This window comes from Cuculus canorus, chromosome 2 (genome assembly GCF_017976375.1).
Source record: "Cuculus canorus isolate bCucCan1 chromosome 2, bCucCan1.pri, whole genome shotgun sequence".
Lineage (NCBI taxonomy): Eukaryota > Metazoa > Chordata > Aves > Cuculiformes > Cuculidae > Cuculus > Cuculus canorus.
Window position 1 is genome coordinate 151345020 of NC_071402.1, and position 19279 is coordinate 151364298.

General features: G+C 37.5%; 1 protein-coding gene across 3 annotated transcripts in view; it reads left to right on the forward strand.

Moving 5' to 3' along the window:
• Nucleotides 1–19279, forward strand: part of LMBR1 (limb development membrane protein 1) — a 78983-nt gene that overhangs the window by 39930 nt on the left and 19774 nt on the right. For 2 of the 3 annotated variants that reach the window (XM_054058239.1, XM_054058241.1), the window contains 4 exons: nt 8714–8840; nt 9496–9564; nt 12230–12294; nt 13280–13352. In XM_054058239.1, the coding sequence (XP_053914214.1) occupies nt 8714–8840; nt 9496–9564; nt 12230–12294; nt 13280–13352 (334 nt within the window). The remainder of the gene's footprint in view (nt 1–8713; nt 8841–9495; nt 9565–12229; nt 12295–13279; nt 13353–19279) is intronic. The other variant, XM_054058240.1, reaches the window with a different exon arrangement.

Genomic DNA, 19279 nt, shown 5'->3' on the forward strand with positions numbered 1-19279 from the left:
AATAAAGACTTTTTGACCTCTGGTTGAGTGATTTCTGTCCTTCATTTCCAGATTGGCAGGCAGACCTCTAATGCTTATTAGTACACGTCTTTAGCCAATAGCCAAAGAATTCATCATGGTCGTTTTTCCATCAAGTTCCTTTAACTTTCATTTTGTTTTGTTCTTTATGGTTCTTAGTTTCTCTTTGAAATTTCTGAATTTTGTTATTTATACTGTTTAACTATTAAATTCTATGCGGTAAGATCATTTCCACTGCCTCCTCTTGCTTCCTTGACAGACTGATAACCACCATGGAATCATTTGGGAAAAGATACTAACACACAAATCAGCTGCAGCTTGCTGGGAATGTTTAATGTCTATGAAATTTAAGATTTGTATTGTGTGGCAAAGAAATATAAACTTTAAAATAAACTCATTGTGTTGTGATGAAAGGTATTCATTTTAAGCTCAAAATGCCCACAGGTTGGAAAGTTTCTGTGAGGGAAGAGATGGTGTGGGAGAAGGCACAGTCAACACTGGCTGCAGTCTGAAAGTCTTTGGTTCTTGTGTGGGCAAGGAAACATTTTTTCCTGATTGCTTGAATCTGATGCCTAAATGTATTACTTTTTGATTAGATTTTCTTCAGTTTGCTCTGTGAGGATTCTGAGTCATTTGCTTCTAAATTTTTAAAATGAACAATTTTCCTAAAACTACAGCTTCTGGTTTTGACTCAGTGATTTGTGGTAGTCTCCAAAGGTAATGACCTCTTGACTAAATATCGGTGTACTAAGTATAGTGTGTGTTTCCATGTTACCTGGTGGAATATGGGTCTTCCTGAATTATTAAAAGGAAATTGTTTCTGCACTGTCTTGCAACAAAGATTGCTCAAAGTATGTTTTCTAACCATAGAGATGGTTAGAATGCTTGAAGCTGATCTTTTCACTAATGCTCACAAACTGAGAAAGATGGAGTATTGCATGGTAAAAATTTAATTGATGTTAATATGTAACATTCCCGGCCTCATACCTGCAGTAATTCTTGTTCTTTTTTAGTGCTTCCATTTATTTTCTGCAGAAGTTGGCATGCATGTTTGTTGCAGTCAGTCTCTCACTGAATGAATCTTAAGGTTACCAAGACTCCTTTTTGTCAGATGAAAACAATGGGCTTCATGTGTACTTTAAAAGTGCCATGATTGCAGAAGTGTTTCCCAGGCTTTTCCAGTGGGTCAGGGCATGGTGTAAAAAGTATTGTTTACCTACTTTGCAAGAGGTCGGGATGTCCAGGCAGAACTGTGTTCAGATATTCGGCACCATAGAAACTTTCTTAGGACTCCCTGGTTTTGTGTGTAATGTGTTGTAATTTTTACTTCACTGATAACAGTGAGGTTTTTTCCCTACACAATTTGCAACCAAATTAGATTATAGAATGAACAAAAGCCATACCGTGTTGTATGTTTTCATGCAGTTGCAAAAATGTCCATCTTTCAGGAGCTAATAGTTGTTCATCAAAATCACTATAGCCAGGTAATGTTCCAGTAAAGAAATATTTTTTATTGCATTGGGAGTTGAGCTGTAGTTCTTTGGTTTTACCAGGAGTTTTACTTCATATGGAAAGAGAAAATATAATCTTGCAAGTTTTCCTCCTTCATCAGTGCTAAAGCATAAGAACTCTTGGTAAATAGTATCTGTACATAAATGTTGAAATGGTTAAAAAGATTAGAAAGTGTTAGAAAGCATTAAAAATCATGCTTAAACTGGTGGAAAATAATATGTGTTCATGATCACAACTGGCATATCAAAAATCGGCAAAAAAAGGCTTGATTGCTTTCATGTATGTAATTGTTCTTTCAGAAAATGTTGCAACTTTAGAATTTCTGGGGAGCAATCAGCAGGTTCCTTGCCTATGCACTGTTCTTGTGAGTCATTTTGGGCAGGAAAGATCAGGAAAGTACTAACTGCTAGTTACCCGAAGTACCTGAAACCTTGGAGAACAACAAGTGTGCAGAGCAAGGCCTTCACGTGTTACTTGTGCTAGCTTAATGGCGAAGTGTTTTGTATTGTTAGATTTATATAATTCAAAGTAGTTATGGAATTGCAAATGAAGGTCGTCTCCATTATCAAGCAATCTCTCTTTTCCTTATTGAAAAGTTGTAAGAAACTATCACCAAATGTGTGCTCTTTTGTGAAAAAGTACAAACCCACCTCTAGGTGTTGTGTGTGAATACACTTAATGGGAAAAGTTTTAATGTGTTGCAGTTGGCATAGTAGTTATCTTGCTTAGCACAAATGTCCTGTGGGGGAGAAATGGTTTCTTTAGTAATAACTTTTTTTTCACTTTCTTCTATGATATCCATAATTATTTCAGGACTGTTGTTGCCATTTATACTGGGTTTTTCAGCTGAAGAATTGCCTTTCCTAGTCGTGTGTTGTTTTTTAATATTTTTTTGATATTTGTTATCCAGGTTGACTCATCTATGTTAATCATAATGGGAAAGGAACATGGTAAGGTTTTGATGATGCCTTCTAGAGTAAGAAATAAAAAGAAAAAATTGTTAGAAAGCTTATAGAATAATTAAAACCTTTCTTGCTAAAATTAGGCTTTTCTGGAAATTTTAACCATTAGGCTTGCTGCTTCAGGGAGTGTAAGCATCTCAGGATTAAGCAGTAGAAGAGCTTCTGAAAGTCTCAGCAATAGATTTTTCAGGTAGTGCAAGTCAGTCAGCTATATCTTTGAGGCTGTACAACAGCAAGATGCTTAGAATATGTTTGTAGGACAGCTATAGATTCTAGCCTTGCCTTCAGAGCTTTAAGTGCTCTTGTTGATATTTTACTTTTTTTTCCCCCCCTCGTTAGTGTACAGGGAAGATTACAGGTATGACCAGGTTTCTAGGAAGTTCCAGGCTGCTGGGATCGGTGCGTTAAATATCTTTCCTTAACCAAGTATTTCACTTGGTTAAGCACACAAGTTGAAGAATTAAGTGACTTTGAAAACATGCTGTGAGTCTAGACTTTGAAACTTTGAAAGTTTTAAAAAGAGGGAGGGTTAGAGCTTTTTGTTTAACGTATTTAGTTTTGTAATCCTTCACAAGACACTAATTTTCTCAAGTTGGCCTGTATGATGCCATGCCTCTGCTTCCCCGATGATAGGAAACCACTCAGGAATTCACTTTCTGAACTCCATTATGCCTTATGGATAATCTGAAACTCAGTTGAGGAAGTTGCAAGATGTTGGGTGTGTTTTGGTTTCCTGTTTAGCAGTTATTGAAGATCATCTTATGTGCTTGTAGTGCTGGAAGCAATGACAGTTGATGTTTTATTCTGAATACCTTTATGGGAGAAAAACTTTAAAAGTGGGCTACTAAAACTAAAGTCACTGTCCAGCAAGTCAAGTGCCACCTTCCTTTGAATTGTGGTTCATGCTTCCCAAAAGATGTCCTTGAGTCTGTCCTGGGAACAGTATTCCTCTTGTTTTCAGAACTACAGAGAAACTTACGTATGAATTGAAGACCAAGATCAGGTTGTTCTCCCCAGTTCTTCTGCCTTTTTTTTTTTTTTTAACATTATTGCTCTTCCATTTCCCTTTTGCTTTTTCCATTTCTCTTCCAGTCAGTCTCTTTCTCCATCTTCTTGGTGTTTTATAGCCTTCCCTCTTCTCTGCATATCCATGAGGAATAAGGGCAATACTGACATCTACAAAAGTGAGGATACTCTTTGGACCCATTTGCCATGATAAAAAACCAATCTGTTCATGCCATGCTTGTTTGAGATCTCCAGGGAGCATCTGGAGAAGTAACCATGGTCAGCATTGTTTCCTCCATTTCCTTTGAGGACTGTATGTCCTGGTTACTCATTGAGATTTTCTAGCAAAAATTTGCTGGTGAATAATCTTTCAAAACAGGCTTTATTCTATATATATTTTTTTTTAAAACAGAATATATTATTTCTAGACCCTCCTACTTCCCTTATTTCTTTTTCCCACCTCTCTTTCCTTGTGAATGCAAACATAAGCTGAAGTCACAGCAATATTTTTAGTGTATAGCAGTGCAAGTATGAAAAACCACTAACTTAGTATGTATTTACATTCCCCATTTATTTTTATAACTTCAAGCTCAATTACATTTTATGTAGTTTGTGGTTTTCTTTTAGATATCTGGTATTTGCAGCACTGTAAAAAAGACTTAGAAATCTTGATTTTTTTTTTTTTTTATTATTCACTCTCCCAATTTACAAGCAGCCCAGCAGTAATTGGCCAAGAGAAAGTAAGGATTTTGACCTCCTTAAAATTGTCACGCCAATGCAAGTGTCGTGGTGCAGGGGTCAGCTTCTCTTACTGGAAATAAAGCAAGTCTGTTGTCTGAGCTCAACTCTTCCCTTTTAAAACTGTCTTAGTACCATATTCAAAATCAGCACATTTTAGCCTGAGTTGGAGGGGAAATGTGTTTCAATTATTTCTAAAGGCTATGATTGTGTTCATCTCAAGTCTGCAGCATGAGAGACAATTGTGTAGACAATACTGTACTGGAATCTGAGTATGATATTTTAATTGATAGGGATGTGAAAGTTGTTCTCATTATGCCTCCCTAATCAGCTGTGTAGACATCTATAACTAGTTTCAATCTGCATCTCACTGTTGAATTTTTCTTGAAATTTCTTGTCTTTCTGTATTGCGTCAGTATCTTGGGGGTATCTTTCTGATGCTTTACTGTGCAGTCCCTACTTGGTCTGGAGGTAATAAATCCCTCCTGTGTTAAAACAGGTTAAACTGCAAGTTTAATTTCATTAAAATAAACTCTAAATCACTGAATTAATTGTAGTATATACATTCTGTTTTTAATGAAGGACATCTCAGGATCAAAATAGTATTTGTGTTATCAAATGCACATTTCACAGCTGTGATCTAGAACAACTTTCTGAGAAACCTGATGCAAGTTGGTCAGTTTTACAGTGTGCCCTTTTCTTGTTCTTACCTGTCAAAACCATTAGGAAAGGAAGACTAGAGGCAGACTTGGAAACCTTTATTTTCCTCCTTCAATACAGTACGGCAAACTAAAAATTTTCCCATTCCTGTTCCTTATAGTCATTTTAGTTTCCATAAGAATGTTACACAGTGGTCGTAGGAGGTCATGAGACAATTTCTCCAGGTGAAACAATCAAATTGGAAAACTCGGAGCAGCCATGACCTTTTGCATCAGTCCTCCCTGTCCCATATGTGTACATAAACATATATGTGCTCATATGCTTAATTTGCTGTGTAGGTCACCTCCTTCATTTGTGTGGTCGAGGTTTCCTTTGTTTCCAGTAGTACACTGACGATGAGGAATCGGAGAACTGATTCAAAGGCAGCCACTTTTTTGATGTTAAGATGTAGTGCCGTAGACTATTTTTCCTTGCTTAGAATGTGAATTTGAAGTAATCTGCATACCTATACTAAATGGTTTTTTTTGTATTGTACTCATTTGTTTACTCTGTATTCAAGACAGCTACGGTGGTTTAGACTGAACAGGAACAATAAACCTACTGTTACAAGCTGGTTTGAAATTTCCAGTTTTAGATAGGATTATTGGTGGTTTTGAAGATGTCAGGCTGTAAGCTTAATGTTCCTTTTCATGCAAAAAATCACAAGGAGTAAATGGATTCAAATAGTGCTGCAAGTATTATGTTGAATGGAAGTGGCAATATCTTCTGTGCCATGAAGATATGCCATGACATTTGGCTCATCTAAGAAATCTGAGTAATATAATGGGGCTGTGGGAGAGAAGTGAAGTAACTCAAAGCAGAAATGTTAAGCTGAACCCAAAATGTCAGTGAGGAGGTTTTTGCTTGGGGGGAAAAAGAAATCAGCATTGAATTTCAAGGTTTCTTTGCATAGTTCTGCTTACATTTAAGTAAAATAAAGTGTTGCTTGTATTTACCTGTTTTTTCTTTGTTCTCAAAGTCAAGAGTATAGTTTTTTTGCTCAGCTTTTAAATGAGTGATATTGCTAATGATGTTCAAGCTTTAAATTCTTCACCTGAACAAGGAAACTACCTTCAGAATGGTTCTGAGTCTCCATCCTTGGAGATATTCAAAAGCTGGCTGGACACGGTCTTGGGCAACTGTCTCTGGGTGGTCCTGCTTGAGCAGGGTTTTGAACCACATGGTCTCTAGAGAATTCCTGATAACCTCAACCATGCTGTGATTCTCGGGAAATGTTCTGTGTGTGTGTGTGCAGGGAAATTTCATACCTTTCATTCCGTACAAATAACACCTATTTGACAGATACACTAATGTATGTAAGCATGAACTAATGTGCCTGGGACACTAATGTTTGAATAGTGCACAGCTTTATGGGTGCCAAATTGAGATTAAGTATTTACCTGTATGCTTAAGCATTTTAATTTAAAAAAACCCCAAAAAACCAACCAACCAAAAACCAGCAACGCCCCCCCCCTCTTTTTCCTAGAGTTTGGAAATTTGGCCAATGGTACTTTTGGCCAAAAGCAAGGGTAACCTCAGAATACTTACTGTGGTTTTCTCCTCCCTGCCTGCCCCCCTCTTCTTTGAGAGAGAGAGGTTATTATTTGTGTTGTCCTAATTGTATTGGTATTCCGAAAACACTTGCAATAAATATGAAAAAATGTCAAAACAGAGAAACAAGAGCTGCACTCTGATGGAGAGAGTCAACTGTAAATAACAATTGTGTGACTCCATCTGAGGGAGGAGGATTTGGTTTCTGAGGCATTTAGTAAAATGAAATATTTTTCAAGTTTGTCCAGAAGATATGTTGCTGTGAATGTTGAAGCCAGGGAGCCTGACGTTTGTGCATGTGTCTCGTAGTAGAGAAGTAAGGAATTCCCTCTTTATGGCTAAGGCTTTCAGAAACTTAAAACGTAGCTTTGTTTTTTTTCTGCCTAGGAGAGGAAAAGAGTCTTCAAGGTTTTTTAAAAGCTCTCTGCTTGCATCCTTGAATGTGTTGGGTTTTCTTCTACTCCTGTGACTTCATCTGTTGTAAAGTGAAGGCTCTATATCAATGCTTACTACTGAGACTGTGATTGTTCCAAAAATAACATTGTAATAACTTTTAACAACCTCAAACCCACTTTTATTCTACCCAAAATACATTTTAGGAGTAAATCTATATCCTCTCCACATTCCCTTTAATTTGAAATTTGTTGTTTGAATTCCTTTCTGGACTTAATCTACAAACGTAAGCCATAAGGGGAATTTTGTGAAGGTCTTTTCATCCATTTTTTCTTCTTGCTCCCTTAGCTGTTCGTCAGAGGACTGGTGGTGGAGAGGAACTGGTGTGTTAGAGGAGATCAGTGTTCATAGTTAGGGTGCCCGAGGTCCTCATTTGTGGCTGAATGCCCTGATTATGTAGGGAACATAATATTAAGGGTAAATGTCATGTATAAGATTAACTTCTTGTGTGGAGCAGTGAGGAAAGAAGAGATAGAAGAAGACAAGCAATGAAGTAAAACAGTCTTTCTGCTTTTAACTATAAAGTAGACTTTTCAGTGGAATGTGCCCAAGTTGGGGTGAACTTGTGTAAGAAAGAAGAAACTGAGTTTGCTTGCCGAGATGCATACTGGCAAATGAAGAAAAATAATATTGTTATAATGGGATCATAGAATGGTTTGGGTTAGAATAAACCTCAAAGCCCATCGGGTTCCACACCCCCTGCCATGGGCAGGGACACCTCCCACTGGATCAGGTTGCTCAAAGCCTCATCCAGCCTGGCCTTGAACACCTCCAGGGATGGGGCATCGGTGACTTTTCTGGGCAACCTGTGCCAGTGCCTCACCACCCTTGCTATAAAGAATTTCCTCCTAATATTTAATCTAAATCTCCCCTCTTTCACCTTATATATGAACAGCAACCTGAAATGTCCAAATAACTCTATAACTTGAAAACGGTAAAATTAGTATTGAAAGCACCACTAAAAAGAAATTAAAGATGATTTTGTGTAGCATTTGGTATGTTTACCTTTGGAAATTTAACACTTAACTATTAGAGTGTAGTTATATTTTAAATACAAGACCAAATGCTATGATGTAACCTTGTAGACCTGTGATTTGTGTGAGTTGTGAGTGAGACATATGGGGTTTGGTGTGGAGAATGCACACATGGGAGGTAACGGCTGCAGTGGCTGCAGCAGCAGTGAGTGGGGCAGGCTGAAAGTGAGCAGTACTCAGACTGCACGCTTGAGGGCTCTGAAGACTGCAATGAATGGTGCAGAAGCAATTGCAGTTGAAGAATGTATTTTAACTAAATTGGTGCATTGTACCTGCACCGGCTTTAATGCTTGCTGGGCCATTTGGCTATTTGCCATAATTGGCTTTCCATTCCCTTAATTGGAATCATAGATAAAAATTTGCTAATCCACTTTCTTTGCTGAAAGTATTAGAAAAGTAATCCATCTTTTGAAAATGCTCGAGCAAAATCATATGGTATAAAGAATACTTTATGGAATAATGAGATTAATGAGAACTGTAAGGCATATACAGTTTAAAACATTTTTTCTGTGGTTTTAAGGGGAAAAATGCAATCTGGGCACTATAAAGCTGTAAGTACTTCCTTTTTTATGCACTGCCTTTTAAATGTGCATTACATTTAATGATTTTGTCTACATGATAAAATGTGAGTATGTAATTCGGAAGCAGGAACTGATGTTTATTTTTTTTTTATGTTTGAAAATATCTGATTCAAAGTTCTTGGCTGTGTTCTTCCCTCCCTCTCCCGTCTTCTGCCCACAGGGCATCAGAGCACGCATTTTGGAAACGCTGGTAATGCTTATTCTTCTTGCACTGCTTATCCTTGGAATTGTATGGGTGGCTTCAGCACTCATTGACAATGATGCTGCCAGTATGGAGTCTTTGTATGGTATGGAATTTAAAAAAAAAAAAACAAACAAACCCACTCTAGTTTCATTTTAATTTTGAAAATCCATCTTTTCAATTAAATATATTTGTGAATGCTATATGAGTATTGCACAGATTGTGAGGAAGCTGTATTACTTTAATCAATACCATTTTTTTGTTATACCCTTTTTTTGGTTATACCCTTTTTTTGTTGTTATACCCTTTTTTTGTTGTTATATCCCTTTTTTTGTTGTTATATCCCTTTTTTTGTTGTTATATCCCTTTTTTTGTTGTTATATCCCTTTTTTTGTTGTTATATCCCTTTTTTTGTTGTTATATCCCTTTTTTTGTTGTTATATCCCTTTTTTTTGTTGTTATATCCCTTTTTTTGTTGTTATATCCATTTTTAGCATGCTGTGAAGTTCCATGTTCATGTGGAGGCGATGTATGTTAAAAACATAATGAGTCTTAAGTGGGATGGAAATAAAAGCTGAAGTTATTTTTCAGTCTACAGTACTTGGGGATTTAGTTGCCTGCAGGATTATTAACTGAATTATTGTTAGTTTATACTTGAAAATACAATTATTCAGTCCTGAACGCTTAAGAAAATAGGTTAATTCAGTTGTTTGTGACATAAGTAGCTTATTATAAATATTTACTCAATGTTTTCTTTACAGACCTCTGGGAATTCTACCTCCCGTATTTATATTCCTGTATATCACTGATGGGATGCTTGTTACTTCTGTGTGAGTGTTTTCCTGGTTATTCCAAAAGATGAATGACTTGTTAAATTTTTTTTTTAAAAGATTAAGAGAAACAGTTTTTTGTTGTGTAAGTTGAGAGTGAAAAAAACGGCTTTTTTTGGTGCTTTTATTTTCATTCTGAGGTTTAAATTTAGATGTAAATTTGTTAGGTTTGAGTTTTGAAGTTTGTGAACAAATGCTGCCTTACTTTTTCATGTTTTGAGGAACTTCGCGCATCACCCGAAAATAACTTCAATTTTTAAAGTTTAAAGCAGTTATTTGAAAAATAGGGACTCCAGTCTACAAAGAAAGGCACATTTTTTAAATGAAACTTCTGCAGGAGATCAGTAGTATGGAGGGAGAGTTCTTTTGGAACACTTCGTTTGTCCTATATTCAGTAAAGTATCCTCCTTCCTTTTTTAATTGAAAACGGTTATGTATAGACAGAAGTTGGAGCACAGTGTAATTAGCCTTCATAATCACAAAACTGGTACCTGACCAGTCTGGAGGTCAGTTATGTGATTGTGTATAAAACAAATGCAACAAAAGGACCAACCTTATACCAGCTGAGTTCGGTCGTCCATGTTTAGGGGAATGAAAAATATGATAAAATGCTCCAAATCCCATTTATAATTTCAGCTCCCTCTTTCCCCTCCACCAATTAATTTCTAGAAGATTACTGAGAGGAGGTCAGAACATCTCCCTTTCTAGATGACCATGGTTTCACTTGTTCTTCAGACTTTATAGTTTTACAACTAACGCTTATAGGGCTGTCACTGTGAAGAAAGGATAAGGAATGATAGCTTGAAACTTCCTTAAAACTAAGCAGATCTATCTGGGAAGGGTGTTGCTCACAATGACCTTGGTGAGTCTTTGTGGGTTCTCTAAGTGGAGAATATTAATCCACTTTAATGGAGGGGTGGAGAAAAAAAACGTCGTTCTGAATGTCTCATGTAGCTGTTCAGGAGTGTGATTCACAACAGTTGCTAAATGTTTTAGTGGAGTAGTTGCCTTAAAAACTTCTTAACATCTGTTCTGCAGTCAGTTTTAGCAGGGTTTGAAAGCACAGCATGTGTTCTGGGACTATTGTGAATCCGTTCACCAAAATAATTGGGATTAAATGCCAATTTTTGTAAGACTAATTTGTATTTTGTACAAGCAAATCACTGAAGTTACTTGAAGCCCTGCAAGCTGTTATGTCTGTGTAGCTGTAAGGGCAGCCCACAGCAGTAGATACTAGGGTAAGGCTTCATTAGACCTTCAGCTGGTTTAATTGTTGAAGCAGTGTATGAGTAAGGCTTATTGCAGTTGTGATATAGAGTATTGCTTCCTTTTTCTTTTCTCCTTTTCCTGCAGGCTTCCTCTGTAGTAATGGAAAACTAGCTCAAGTTAGCCTTTTTTCAATATTCTTATATTTTTGCTGTAATGCATACTAGTTGTTGTGAAACACTAGTTAATAAAAATAAATGTATTCTTCACTATAAAGTCTCCATCTGTGCTGTTACGAATTCCTTCTGTCTCTTATACTAGTTCTTGAAGGCTGTTCTTGCAAAGCTGTTGATTTTTGCTAATGTTCTGTTATCACACTTTTAGCCTTTCTCTCAGTGAAAGTGTAAGCACCATACCTGGAAACCACCATGGGCTACGATCAAAAAGTCCACTTTATTTTATAGGAAAGTAGCTTGAAATCACAGAATCATTTAGGTTGGAAAAGACTTTTAAGATTGAGTCCAGCCATAAACCTAGCACTGTCAGGTCCACCTCTAAACCATGTCCCTAAATGATTGGTCCCACATCTACACATCTTTTAAGTACCAACAGGAACAGTGACTCAATCACTTCCCTGGGCAGGCCCTTCCAGTCCTTGACAACCCTTTTGGTGAAGTAATATTTCCTAATATCCTGGCACAACTTGAGGCCATTTGCTCTTGTCCTTTCTCTTGTTACTTGGGAGGAGACCAACACACACCTCACTACAACCTCCTTTCAGGTAGCTGTAGAGAACAGTAAGGTCTCTCCTCAGCCTCCTTTTCTCCAAGCTGAACAGCCCCGGCTCCCTCAGCTGCTCCTCGTAAGACTTGTGCTCCAGACCCTTCACTAGCTTTGTTGCCCTTGTAGTAATCTGGTAGCTCAGCCTGCTGTCAGCTGAAGTTGCAGTATAACTTTTGTGTATGTATTGCCTCATGATAGTGGTTTCTGGACTGCATGAACACCAGAACTGTACCTGGGAACTGTTTGGGAAAGTGCTAACTGGCCCAGGGCAAATCATGCCAGAGATAGTTCTAGCGATTTAGGGGTGTAGGCAATTAAGTCTTAATGCCAAGGAATGTGTCCTGGCACTGCTGACTTTACTAGTGTAGACATTGCCTCTGGTGCCATGTGCTTTGAATAAATAATTACTTGAGCAAGTATAAGGTATCTGATTATATGATGTTCCTTGTTGACAAAAAAATCAGTTATGCTCTTGGGGAGGTGAGATGCTTGTCTTGTTCAAAATTCATATGATAGCTACGTGTTGTAAAGGTTGTATTGGAGTTTGAAGATCTTGAATATCTCTGCAAAACCATACTTGGTTTTATGGGGAATAGAGTTGCACATTGAACATCCAAATTAAAATTCATCTTTCACTTACACATCACTGTTTTGCATAATCTTTCTTCCTCTGCAGTATGCACGCCAGTGGGACTTTCACGGATGTTTACAGTAATGGGTCAGTTGCTGGTGAAGCCAACAGTAAGTGTTACACAAATCTGTCCTCATCTGCCATCTGTCAGAAGGTAGAATGGCATTGGGGTACTTTCTGTCATGAGGCTTGCACTTCTACATAATTCTTTCTTCAGTTTGTCAGAGTTTCTATTGAATGTACTTAGTTTAAGATTCTTCATATACTACAAAAGCTTGTTTTCTTCCAGAAAATGTTTGCATTTTTTTTATTTAATAGTATGGACTTCCTGTTTTTCCAGTTTATCGAACTGCTACTGCTATTAATAATGTAGGTAGTTGGCATCTGTAAGAACTTAAATACTTCAGTGTTCTTGTATTGAATGCAGTGAGGAAGGGAGAGGCTTGTATCGTGCAAGTGCTTTGGTGACTTTGCTCTTATGTTTTCTAGTTTGTATTTACTTAAATTCGGGAGCACTCGGGTCTTGGATTCCTTTTTATTAGTTAGTTAAGACCTGACAATACAAAGAAAATAATAGTGTGTTGCTGTCTGTAAGCTTTAAACTCAAAGCACCTGATAGTAAAGTAGACAGACTTAATTTATTTGGGTTTAACTTCCAGTAGACGTTTATATTTGCTTGAAATATTAGATTATGTGAAAAAAATCACTTTTAATATACTTTTTCAGAATCTGCAGGGTTTTTGTTTAGATAAGATTGAGTGTGAAGGTTGATAGGTCATTAATTTTTTCCTTAGAAAAGATCTGAATATAGGTCAAGTGTGTTGTCTTCCCCTGTTCCTAAATCTCTTTAGATTGATACTGAATCTGTAACCTGAAATGAAAACTTAACAGAAGGTTTGCTTACAGTAAAGGAGTAGGTCTGTAACAGAATGGAGTATTTTTTGCTGGAGTACTTATTTGTATCAGTATTGTAAAGTTGCAGGCAACATATTGAAAATATAGAGTACTAGAATAAAACAAACACGATGAGATTAGTGTGGTTAAAAAACCCAAGTGATGCTGATACTCAGTTCATGTTTCTGTTTCTAAATACAGATCCTTGAAGACCTAGATGAGCAGATGTATATCATCACTTTAGAGGAAGAAGCAATTCAGAGGAGGCTCAACGGTATGCTTGTTCTGATACTGCTTCAAATACAGTATTTAGAGGAGAGTGGCTCTGGTCAGGAGTATTGATCTCACTGTTACATAGCCTCTCCTCAAAATAGAAAATTTCAATATCTTGGTTTGTAACAAGCATTACAGGCTTAGATTTCATTGCTTGCCATGGTGTTCAAGATCGGCTTGTGGTTTGCTTTCTTATGCTTTTTAATGTGGTCATCAGCTCTAGTTTGCGAATGCTCTGAGACCGAGGAAGCAAACTGAGTAGTTGACCAGACCCCCCCGCCCTTACTGCAAAATAGTTTGGATTGGTAAATGACTATATTTTAGCCTTGTGTAAAGCATAATGAACTTACAGTAGCAAGAGGCTCGGATTACTGTATTATGAGTTTTATTTTTTTATTTCAAGATTTTTTTTTTGTTTCAATTCATTATTATTTAGAGTCTTAGGTAATAATTCATTAGACATCAGAGCAGTTCTTTATATTCTAGAAGCTATCTGTTGAATTTAATAATTAATATCATAGTATAGTTAGGGTTGGAAGGGACCTTAAAGATTATCTAGTTCCAACCCCCCTGCCATGAGCAGGGACGTCCGACTAGACCAGGCTGTCCAAGGCCCCATCCAGCCTGGCCTTGAACACCTCCAGGGATGGTGCAGCCACAACCTCCCTGGGCAACCTGTGCCAGTGTCTCACCACTCTCATGGTGAAGAAGTTCTTCCTAATATGCAGTCTAAATCTGCCCCTCTCCGGTTCATGCCCATTCCCCCTGGTTCTATCCCTACAAGCCTTTATGAATAGCCCCTCTCCAGCTTTCTGCAGACCACTTTCAGGTACTGGAAGGTTGCTATAAGATCACCTCTGAGCCTTCTTTTCTCTAGGCTGAACAACCCCACCTCTCTCAGCCCTCCGATCATCTTTGTAGCCCTCCTCTGGACCCATTCCAACAGTTCCATATCCTTTTTACGTTGAGGATTCCAGAACTGGACACAGTACTCCAGATTGAGGTCTCACAGGAGAGGAGTAGAGGAGCAGAATCACTTCCCTCGACCTGCTGGCCATGCTTCTTTTGATGCAGCCGAGCATGCAGTTGGCCTTCTAGGCTGCAAGAACACATTGCCGGCTCATGTCGAGCTTCTCATCGACCAGCACCCCCAAGTGCTTCTCTGCAGGGCTGCTCTCAAGCACGTCATCCCCCATTGTGTACTGAAAATGGGGATTGCCCTGACCCAGGTGCAGGACCTTACACTTGGCCTTGATGAACCTCAGAGGCTCTCGGAGGCCCATTTCTCCAATTGTAGTAGAATTGTAACAGTTCTATTAATGAACAATTTCAATGAATAACTAGACAAGTGTTATAGACTTCTTGGATTTTGTATTCTAACTTTGCACTTCTTGATAAGGCATTTCTGTTTTAATGTATTTCAAATACATTATGAAGCTTTGGCTTCTAGAAGTAAGAGTATTGCAGCATGGCAGGCACCAGATACGGGAAGTATATCAGTTCCATAAACCTGGAAATAGTGTTATGCAAAATATCTTCTGAGTTGCTTTTAACTGCATGTATGAGCCATCCATCCACAATTTATACAGTTGCTTCAGGTTGGAAAACCAAAGTCATGGCATGACACATGCATTGCTGTGTTGTCTCATGACTTATTTTAGTTTTAATTTTCTTCATTTCTTGTCTTTGTCTTGCTTTTCAGTCTTCTGTCACATATCTCAATCTTTTCTTCTTTCAAGTCTCAGTCCCTTTTCAAAGTGGCGTGGTCAGGGAAGGTACATTTGATAGCAGTAGGTCATGCTGTGTTTGTCTGTATTCCAGCATTTAAAATTTCTGGAGGATTAGTGACTTCTTGTGCTAAAATCAGCCATGGTTTCACTTTAAAAGTAATGTTTACCTTCGCTGGTTTGGAAGCATAGGTTTTTATACTGACATGCGTATACCTATGCACACGCATGTAGACGCGCAAAAAGATGCATGTAGTCAATGTCTTTGAAGCTGTGATAGGGTAATTAGGATTGTTCTGTTTGATGTTAGCCAGCAACTGTAAAATGTTTGTTACTGAATATTTTATGTTGTCATGGTGATTGTGCTTATGTACAAGAAAAGTGGTACAGAAAAATAACCTGATTGTTATTTGAGTATCTATAATATTGGAAGCAGTGCAGAGTGATTTCCACTGTTTGTGTGGAGAATGTGATTATTTAGGTGATGATTGTCTGCTGTTTTTCTCTGTACAAGTCTTTGCAACAGTTGTTTATATTGCAGTTTGGTAATGTTGCTTGTGAGGTGGACCTAGGCTGTTTATAGGCATCTACTGGTTGGATCTGGATTTAGGATGTGCATGGGTGGCTTCCCTAGCCACTAGCTGGAAGACTGGATTATCTTTCAGCAAATTGGTTGGTGTTCAGTGTAAAGTGGAAGTCCAGTCTACCCACGTTCCACAGAACTCTCAGCAGCCTGCTCTTGAGAGGTGAAAGACAGAGGGTTTGAATATCCTTTGACAGGAGAGGTAACTGAATTCTTGTTTCTCATGCTGGGGGAATGCTGGAAAACCCATGGTTTGTTGGACAGAGAAGACTTACGGACTTGTGCTGAAAAGTCAGTAAAAATCTAAACTTGGATTTAGCATGTAGGTAGGGGCAATGTATTTTATGTATGAGAAGATACTCTGCAAGATTTTTGAGAGTAATTATTGAAGTAATTTTAAGAATGGTTCTCATTTATGTGGCAAGTATGAAAAGCTTTATCTTCTCTCCCAGAAGTCTTTAATACATACAAATTATGCCAGAAAAATAGATATCATTTTTGTCCAAGCTATGAAGTCTCATGCTTACCATATTAATTGGATTTTAAAAAAAATCTGTACAGATAGAGATATAGTGCTAATTGTATCAGTAAATGCAGTGCTATGATGTTAGAGGCTGTAATTTATGACTTGACACACAGGCTGTGCAAGTATTTTTGTTGCTGCATCAGAGCAGATATATTGGGCTACACGCTTCCTAGGCCACGGCTGTTGCAACTCTTCCACAGTTATGGTAGCAGAAATATGTGTTTAAGTAATCCTACTGGACAGTTTTGCAGTAAATTGTTCTGAAATATTTACTCCATTTATACGTATAACCAAAGAGTTGAATTTTTATTAAAACTGAAGGGGATCAGAGTAAAGGCTGTAGTGATACTTGCTGATTGTCAATGCTGATTTTTTTTTTCTTGGTAGAATAATTACTATCATGCTCCTGGCACTGCTTTGCCATGCCCTGATTCATGTTTCCTGGACATAGGAAGGGTGTAGCATGAATTGCTGTTCCCCCTGAACAGGCTAGGTAAAGCCTCTGTTTTCAGATGACAAAAAAAATTTAGCTCTATGAGCTGGTGTCCTTCTTGATTCGTATAGATGTGACTGGTGTGGTGGTGATGCAGTTGATGGAGTATTCTGTAAAGCTCTTCATATTTGAAAATAAATCTAACTGTGAAACCGCATATCTTTATTGTGGAAACTAATTTTCTCAGTTCTCAGATGTCTGCAGTGTGAAACTGAAAATTGGAGGAGGAGGGAAGGGAAAGTTTGATCGTGTTACCTACCCTAGTATTTTTATCTATTCAAGAGATACTGGGCTTTGGGAAAATGTTTGTTTCCAGTGTATTATATTTCAGTACCCACATCACTCCTACAGTTGAAGAATAAAGCTGGGACTTTTTTATATTAAAAGCAAAAAGTTGCCTTCAGCTATTAGTTTTCCTGAATCCAAAGAGATGGGTGGGGTAGGATCAAAAATACTTACTTGATCAAAGTTATTGGCTCTGAAGGTATCCTTACCTATGTAAGAAAGATGAAAGGTGTTGTTTTTATTGCACACTAGTAACAGTGTAATTTTGAACTAATTGGTGTTGAACTGCCAATCACCTAGGGGGAATGCAAATAGATACTCTTACAATTTCCTTTGAGGTACTGAAATCTTATGTCGGGGCTGGAAGAAAAACAGAATAATACCGTTAAATTGACCTTAAATGAGCTGCTTTGTGGCTTTCTTGGAGAATCCCTTCTAACTTTTCATTGCTAGTCCAAACAAGTCTCGTCTACCAATTTGATTTATTGGCTAGACAGCGCTGACATTGAACTTTGTGCACGTTTGAAATAAAGCTAATGTTATAGAGCTTTTAAGAATTTAGCTGCATCCTTGTCAAATACTCTTTTGACTGATGTGAAACTTTGCCTTACCCGCTCATAAAATATCCTTTTGTATAGCAACCTGTTGTTTGCTACTATTTTTAAGGAGGAACTACAACAGCACATAAATACGATTCAGAATTTCTACTGAAGTGTCTCTTAGGGACCTAATAGGATCATGCTGACTTTGTTGGAAAGACTTCTATGAATATCAGTGTTTTGAGCTCTGTATTTTTATACCGGGGGAGAACAACATATATCTTGAATAAAGCTTTTCCTCAGAGACCCCTAAATTAGTTATGGAGAAGAAGAAAATGTCAGCTACTAACTTGAGGTTTTGTACTTGTTCAATTACTTCCATTAAAGTTTTTGAGACTTTTTCCACTGTGTTGTATATCTGTCCTTTTTCTTAACTCATAGCAATTAGTCATTCCATAAACCAGATTTTTTTTTTTGAGTGAATTCATCAGCACAAAAGCTTATTTTTATAATGATAATGTGAATTTTTGTTTATTAAAAAAACCTTTTTCTAAAACAAAGATGTTACGATTACTTATTTAAACACTGGCAAATTAAACCGACATTCATATTGCAGGTACTTCAAGTGAATAGAATGTTTTACAAAGCAGCATTTATAGGTGTTAGTGGTTAGTCTTGGGATTTGAGATATTAATATATTTGAAACCACTGTAAATATTACCACATACACATTATATCACTGATATCAAAGATAGATGTTCAGGCATAATGCAGAGATTGTGTTTTAAGCAAAAATGTGTGTGAATAGAGTACGTAATTGAACCTTTAAGACTTAATTTTTGAAACAGTTGGATGCCTCATTGATAATTCGTATTAAATCAGTATTAAAACTCTGAAATAAAATGAGTAAAAGTTTAAAACAAATATAAGCAATACTTTGGTATATCTTGGTTTTCAGGTAGGACCTTGCTGTGCTGAAGTATGGAGAATATGTGAACTTGGTGGGATGTGAAATTTACCTCCTTATCTTGTAGTGAGATTGCTGGATGGATGAGACAACAAAAAATAAGGAAAGAAATAATGAGACTGGACTATAAAGCAGTGTTAGGGTGCCAGAAACCTAAGTGCCTTTTAGTTTTTGTGGGCAGATGATCAAGATATGAGATAAAAGCCTGGACAAAACTATTAATCTCGCAGTTGTTTGGGTTTTTTGTTTGGATTTTTTTTTTTAAACAGTCTAATAAGTTTCTGTTTGGCACGTGATGCTGTTCCAAGTTATCCTACAATCAAAGGTGAGGCCAAAGGTAGGGAATGACCAGTGGATGAAGGGTCTTGATTTGTATCAAGAAGAAACACAACGGAGAGGACTTAGGCTTTATTAAGACCTTGAACTGTGACTGTCACTGAGTGTTTTCCCAGAGTGAGATCAGCCTGCCACAGACAGTCCTCTTAAATTATTTTAGGTGAGATTATTCAGAAAAGATGAATGGAGAGTGTTTATAATTTAGCCTGGGAAGATTATTTCCAGATTGTCATTGCAAAGTGTGAAAGCTAAAGTAGAAATAATGAGATCAGAACTGAAATAGCAGATCTCTAGTCAGCATGTCAGAGCTGTATCATTGCCTGAATACTGTGCAGTGTTTGTGGTTTCTCTTGATTCCAGTTCCTCTACAGTGTGCTTGCATTGGAAAGAATTGGTGGTTGGAAGAGAATGGGAGGTTGAAGAGAAGAGCACTGAGAGGAAAAATGGGCTGGTTTCCCTAGACTGTGTGTAG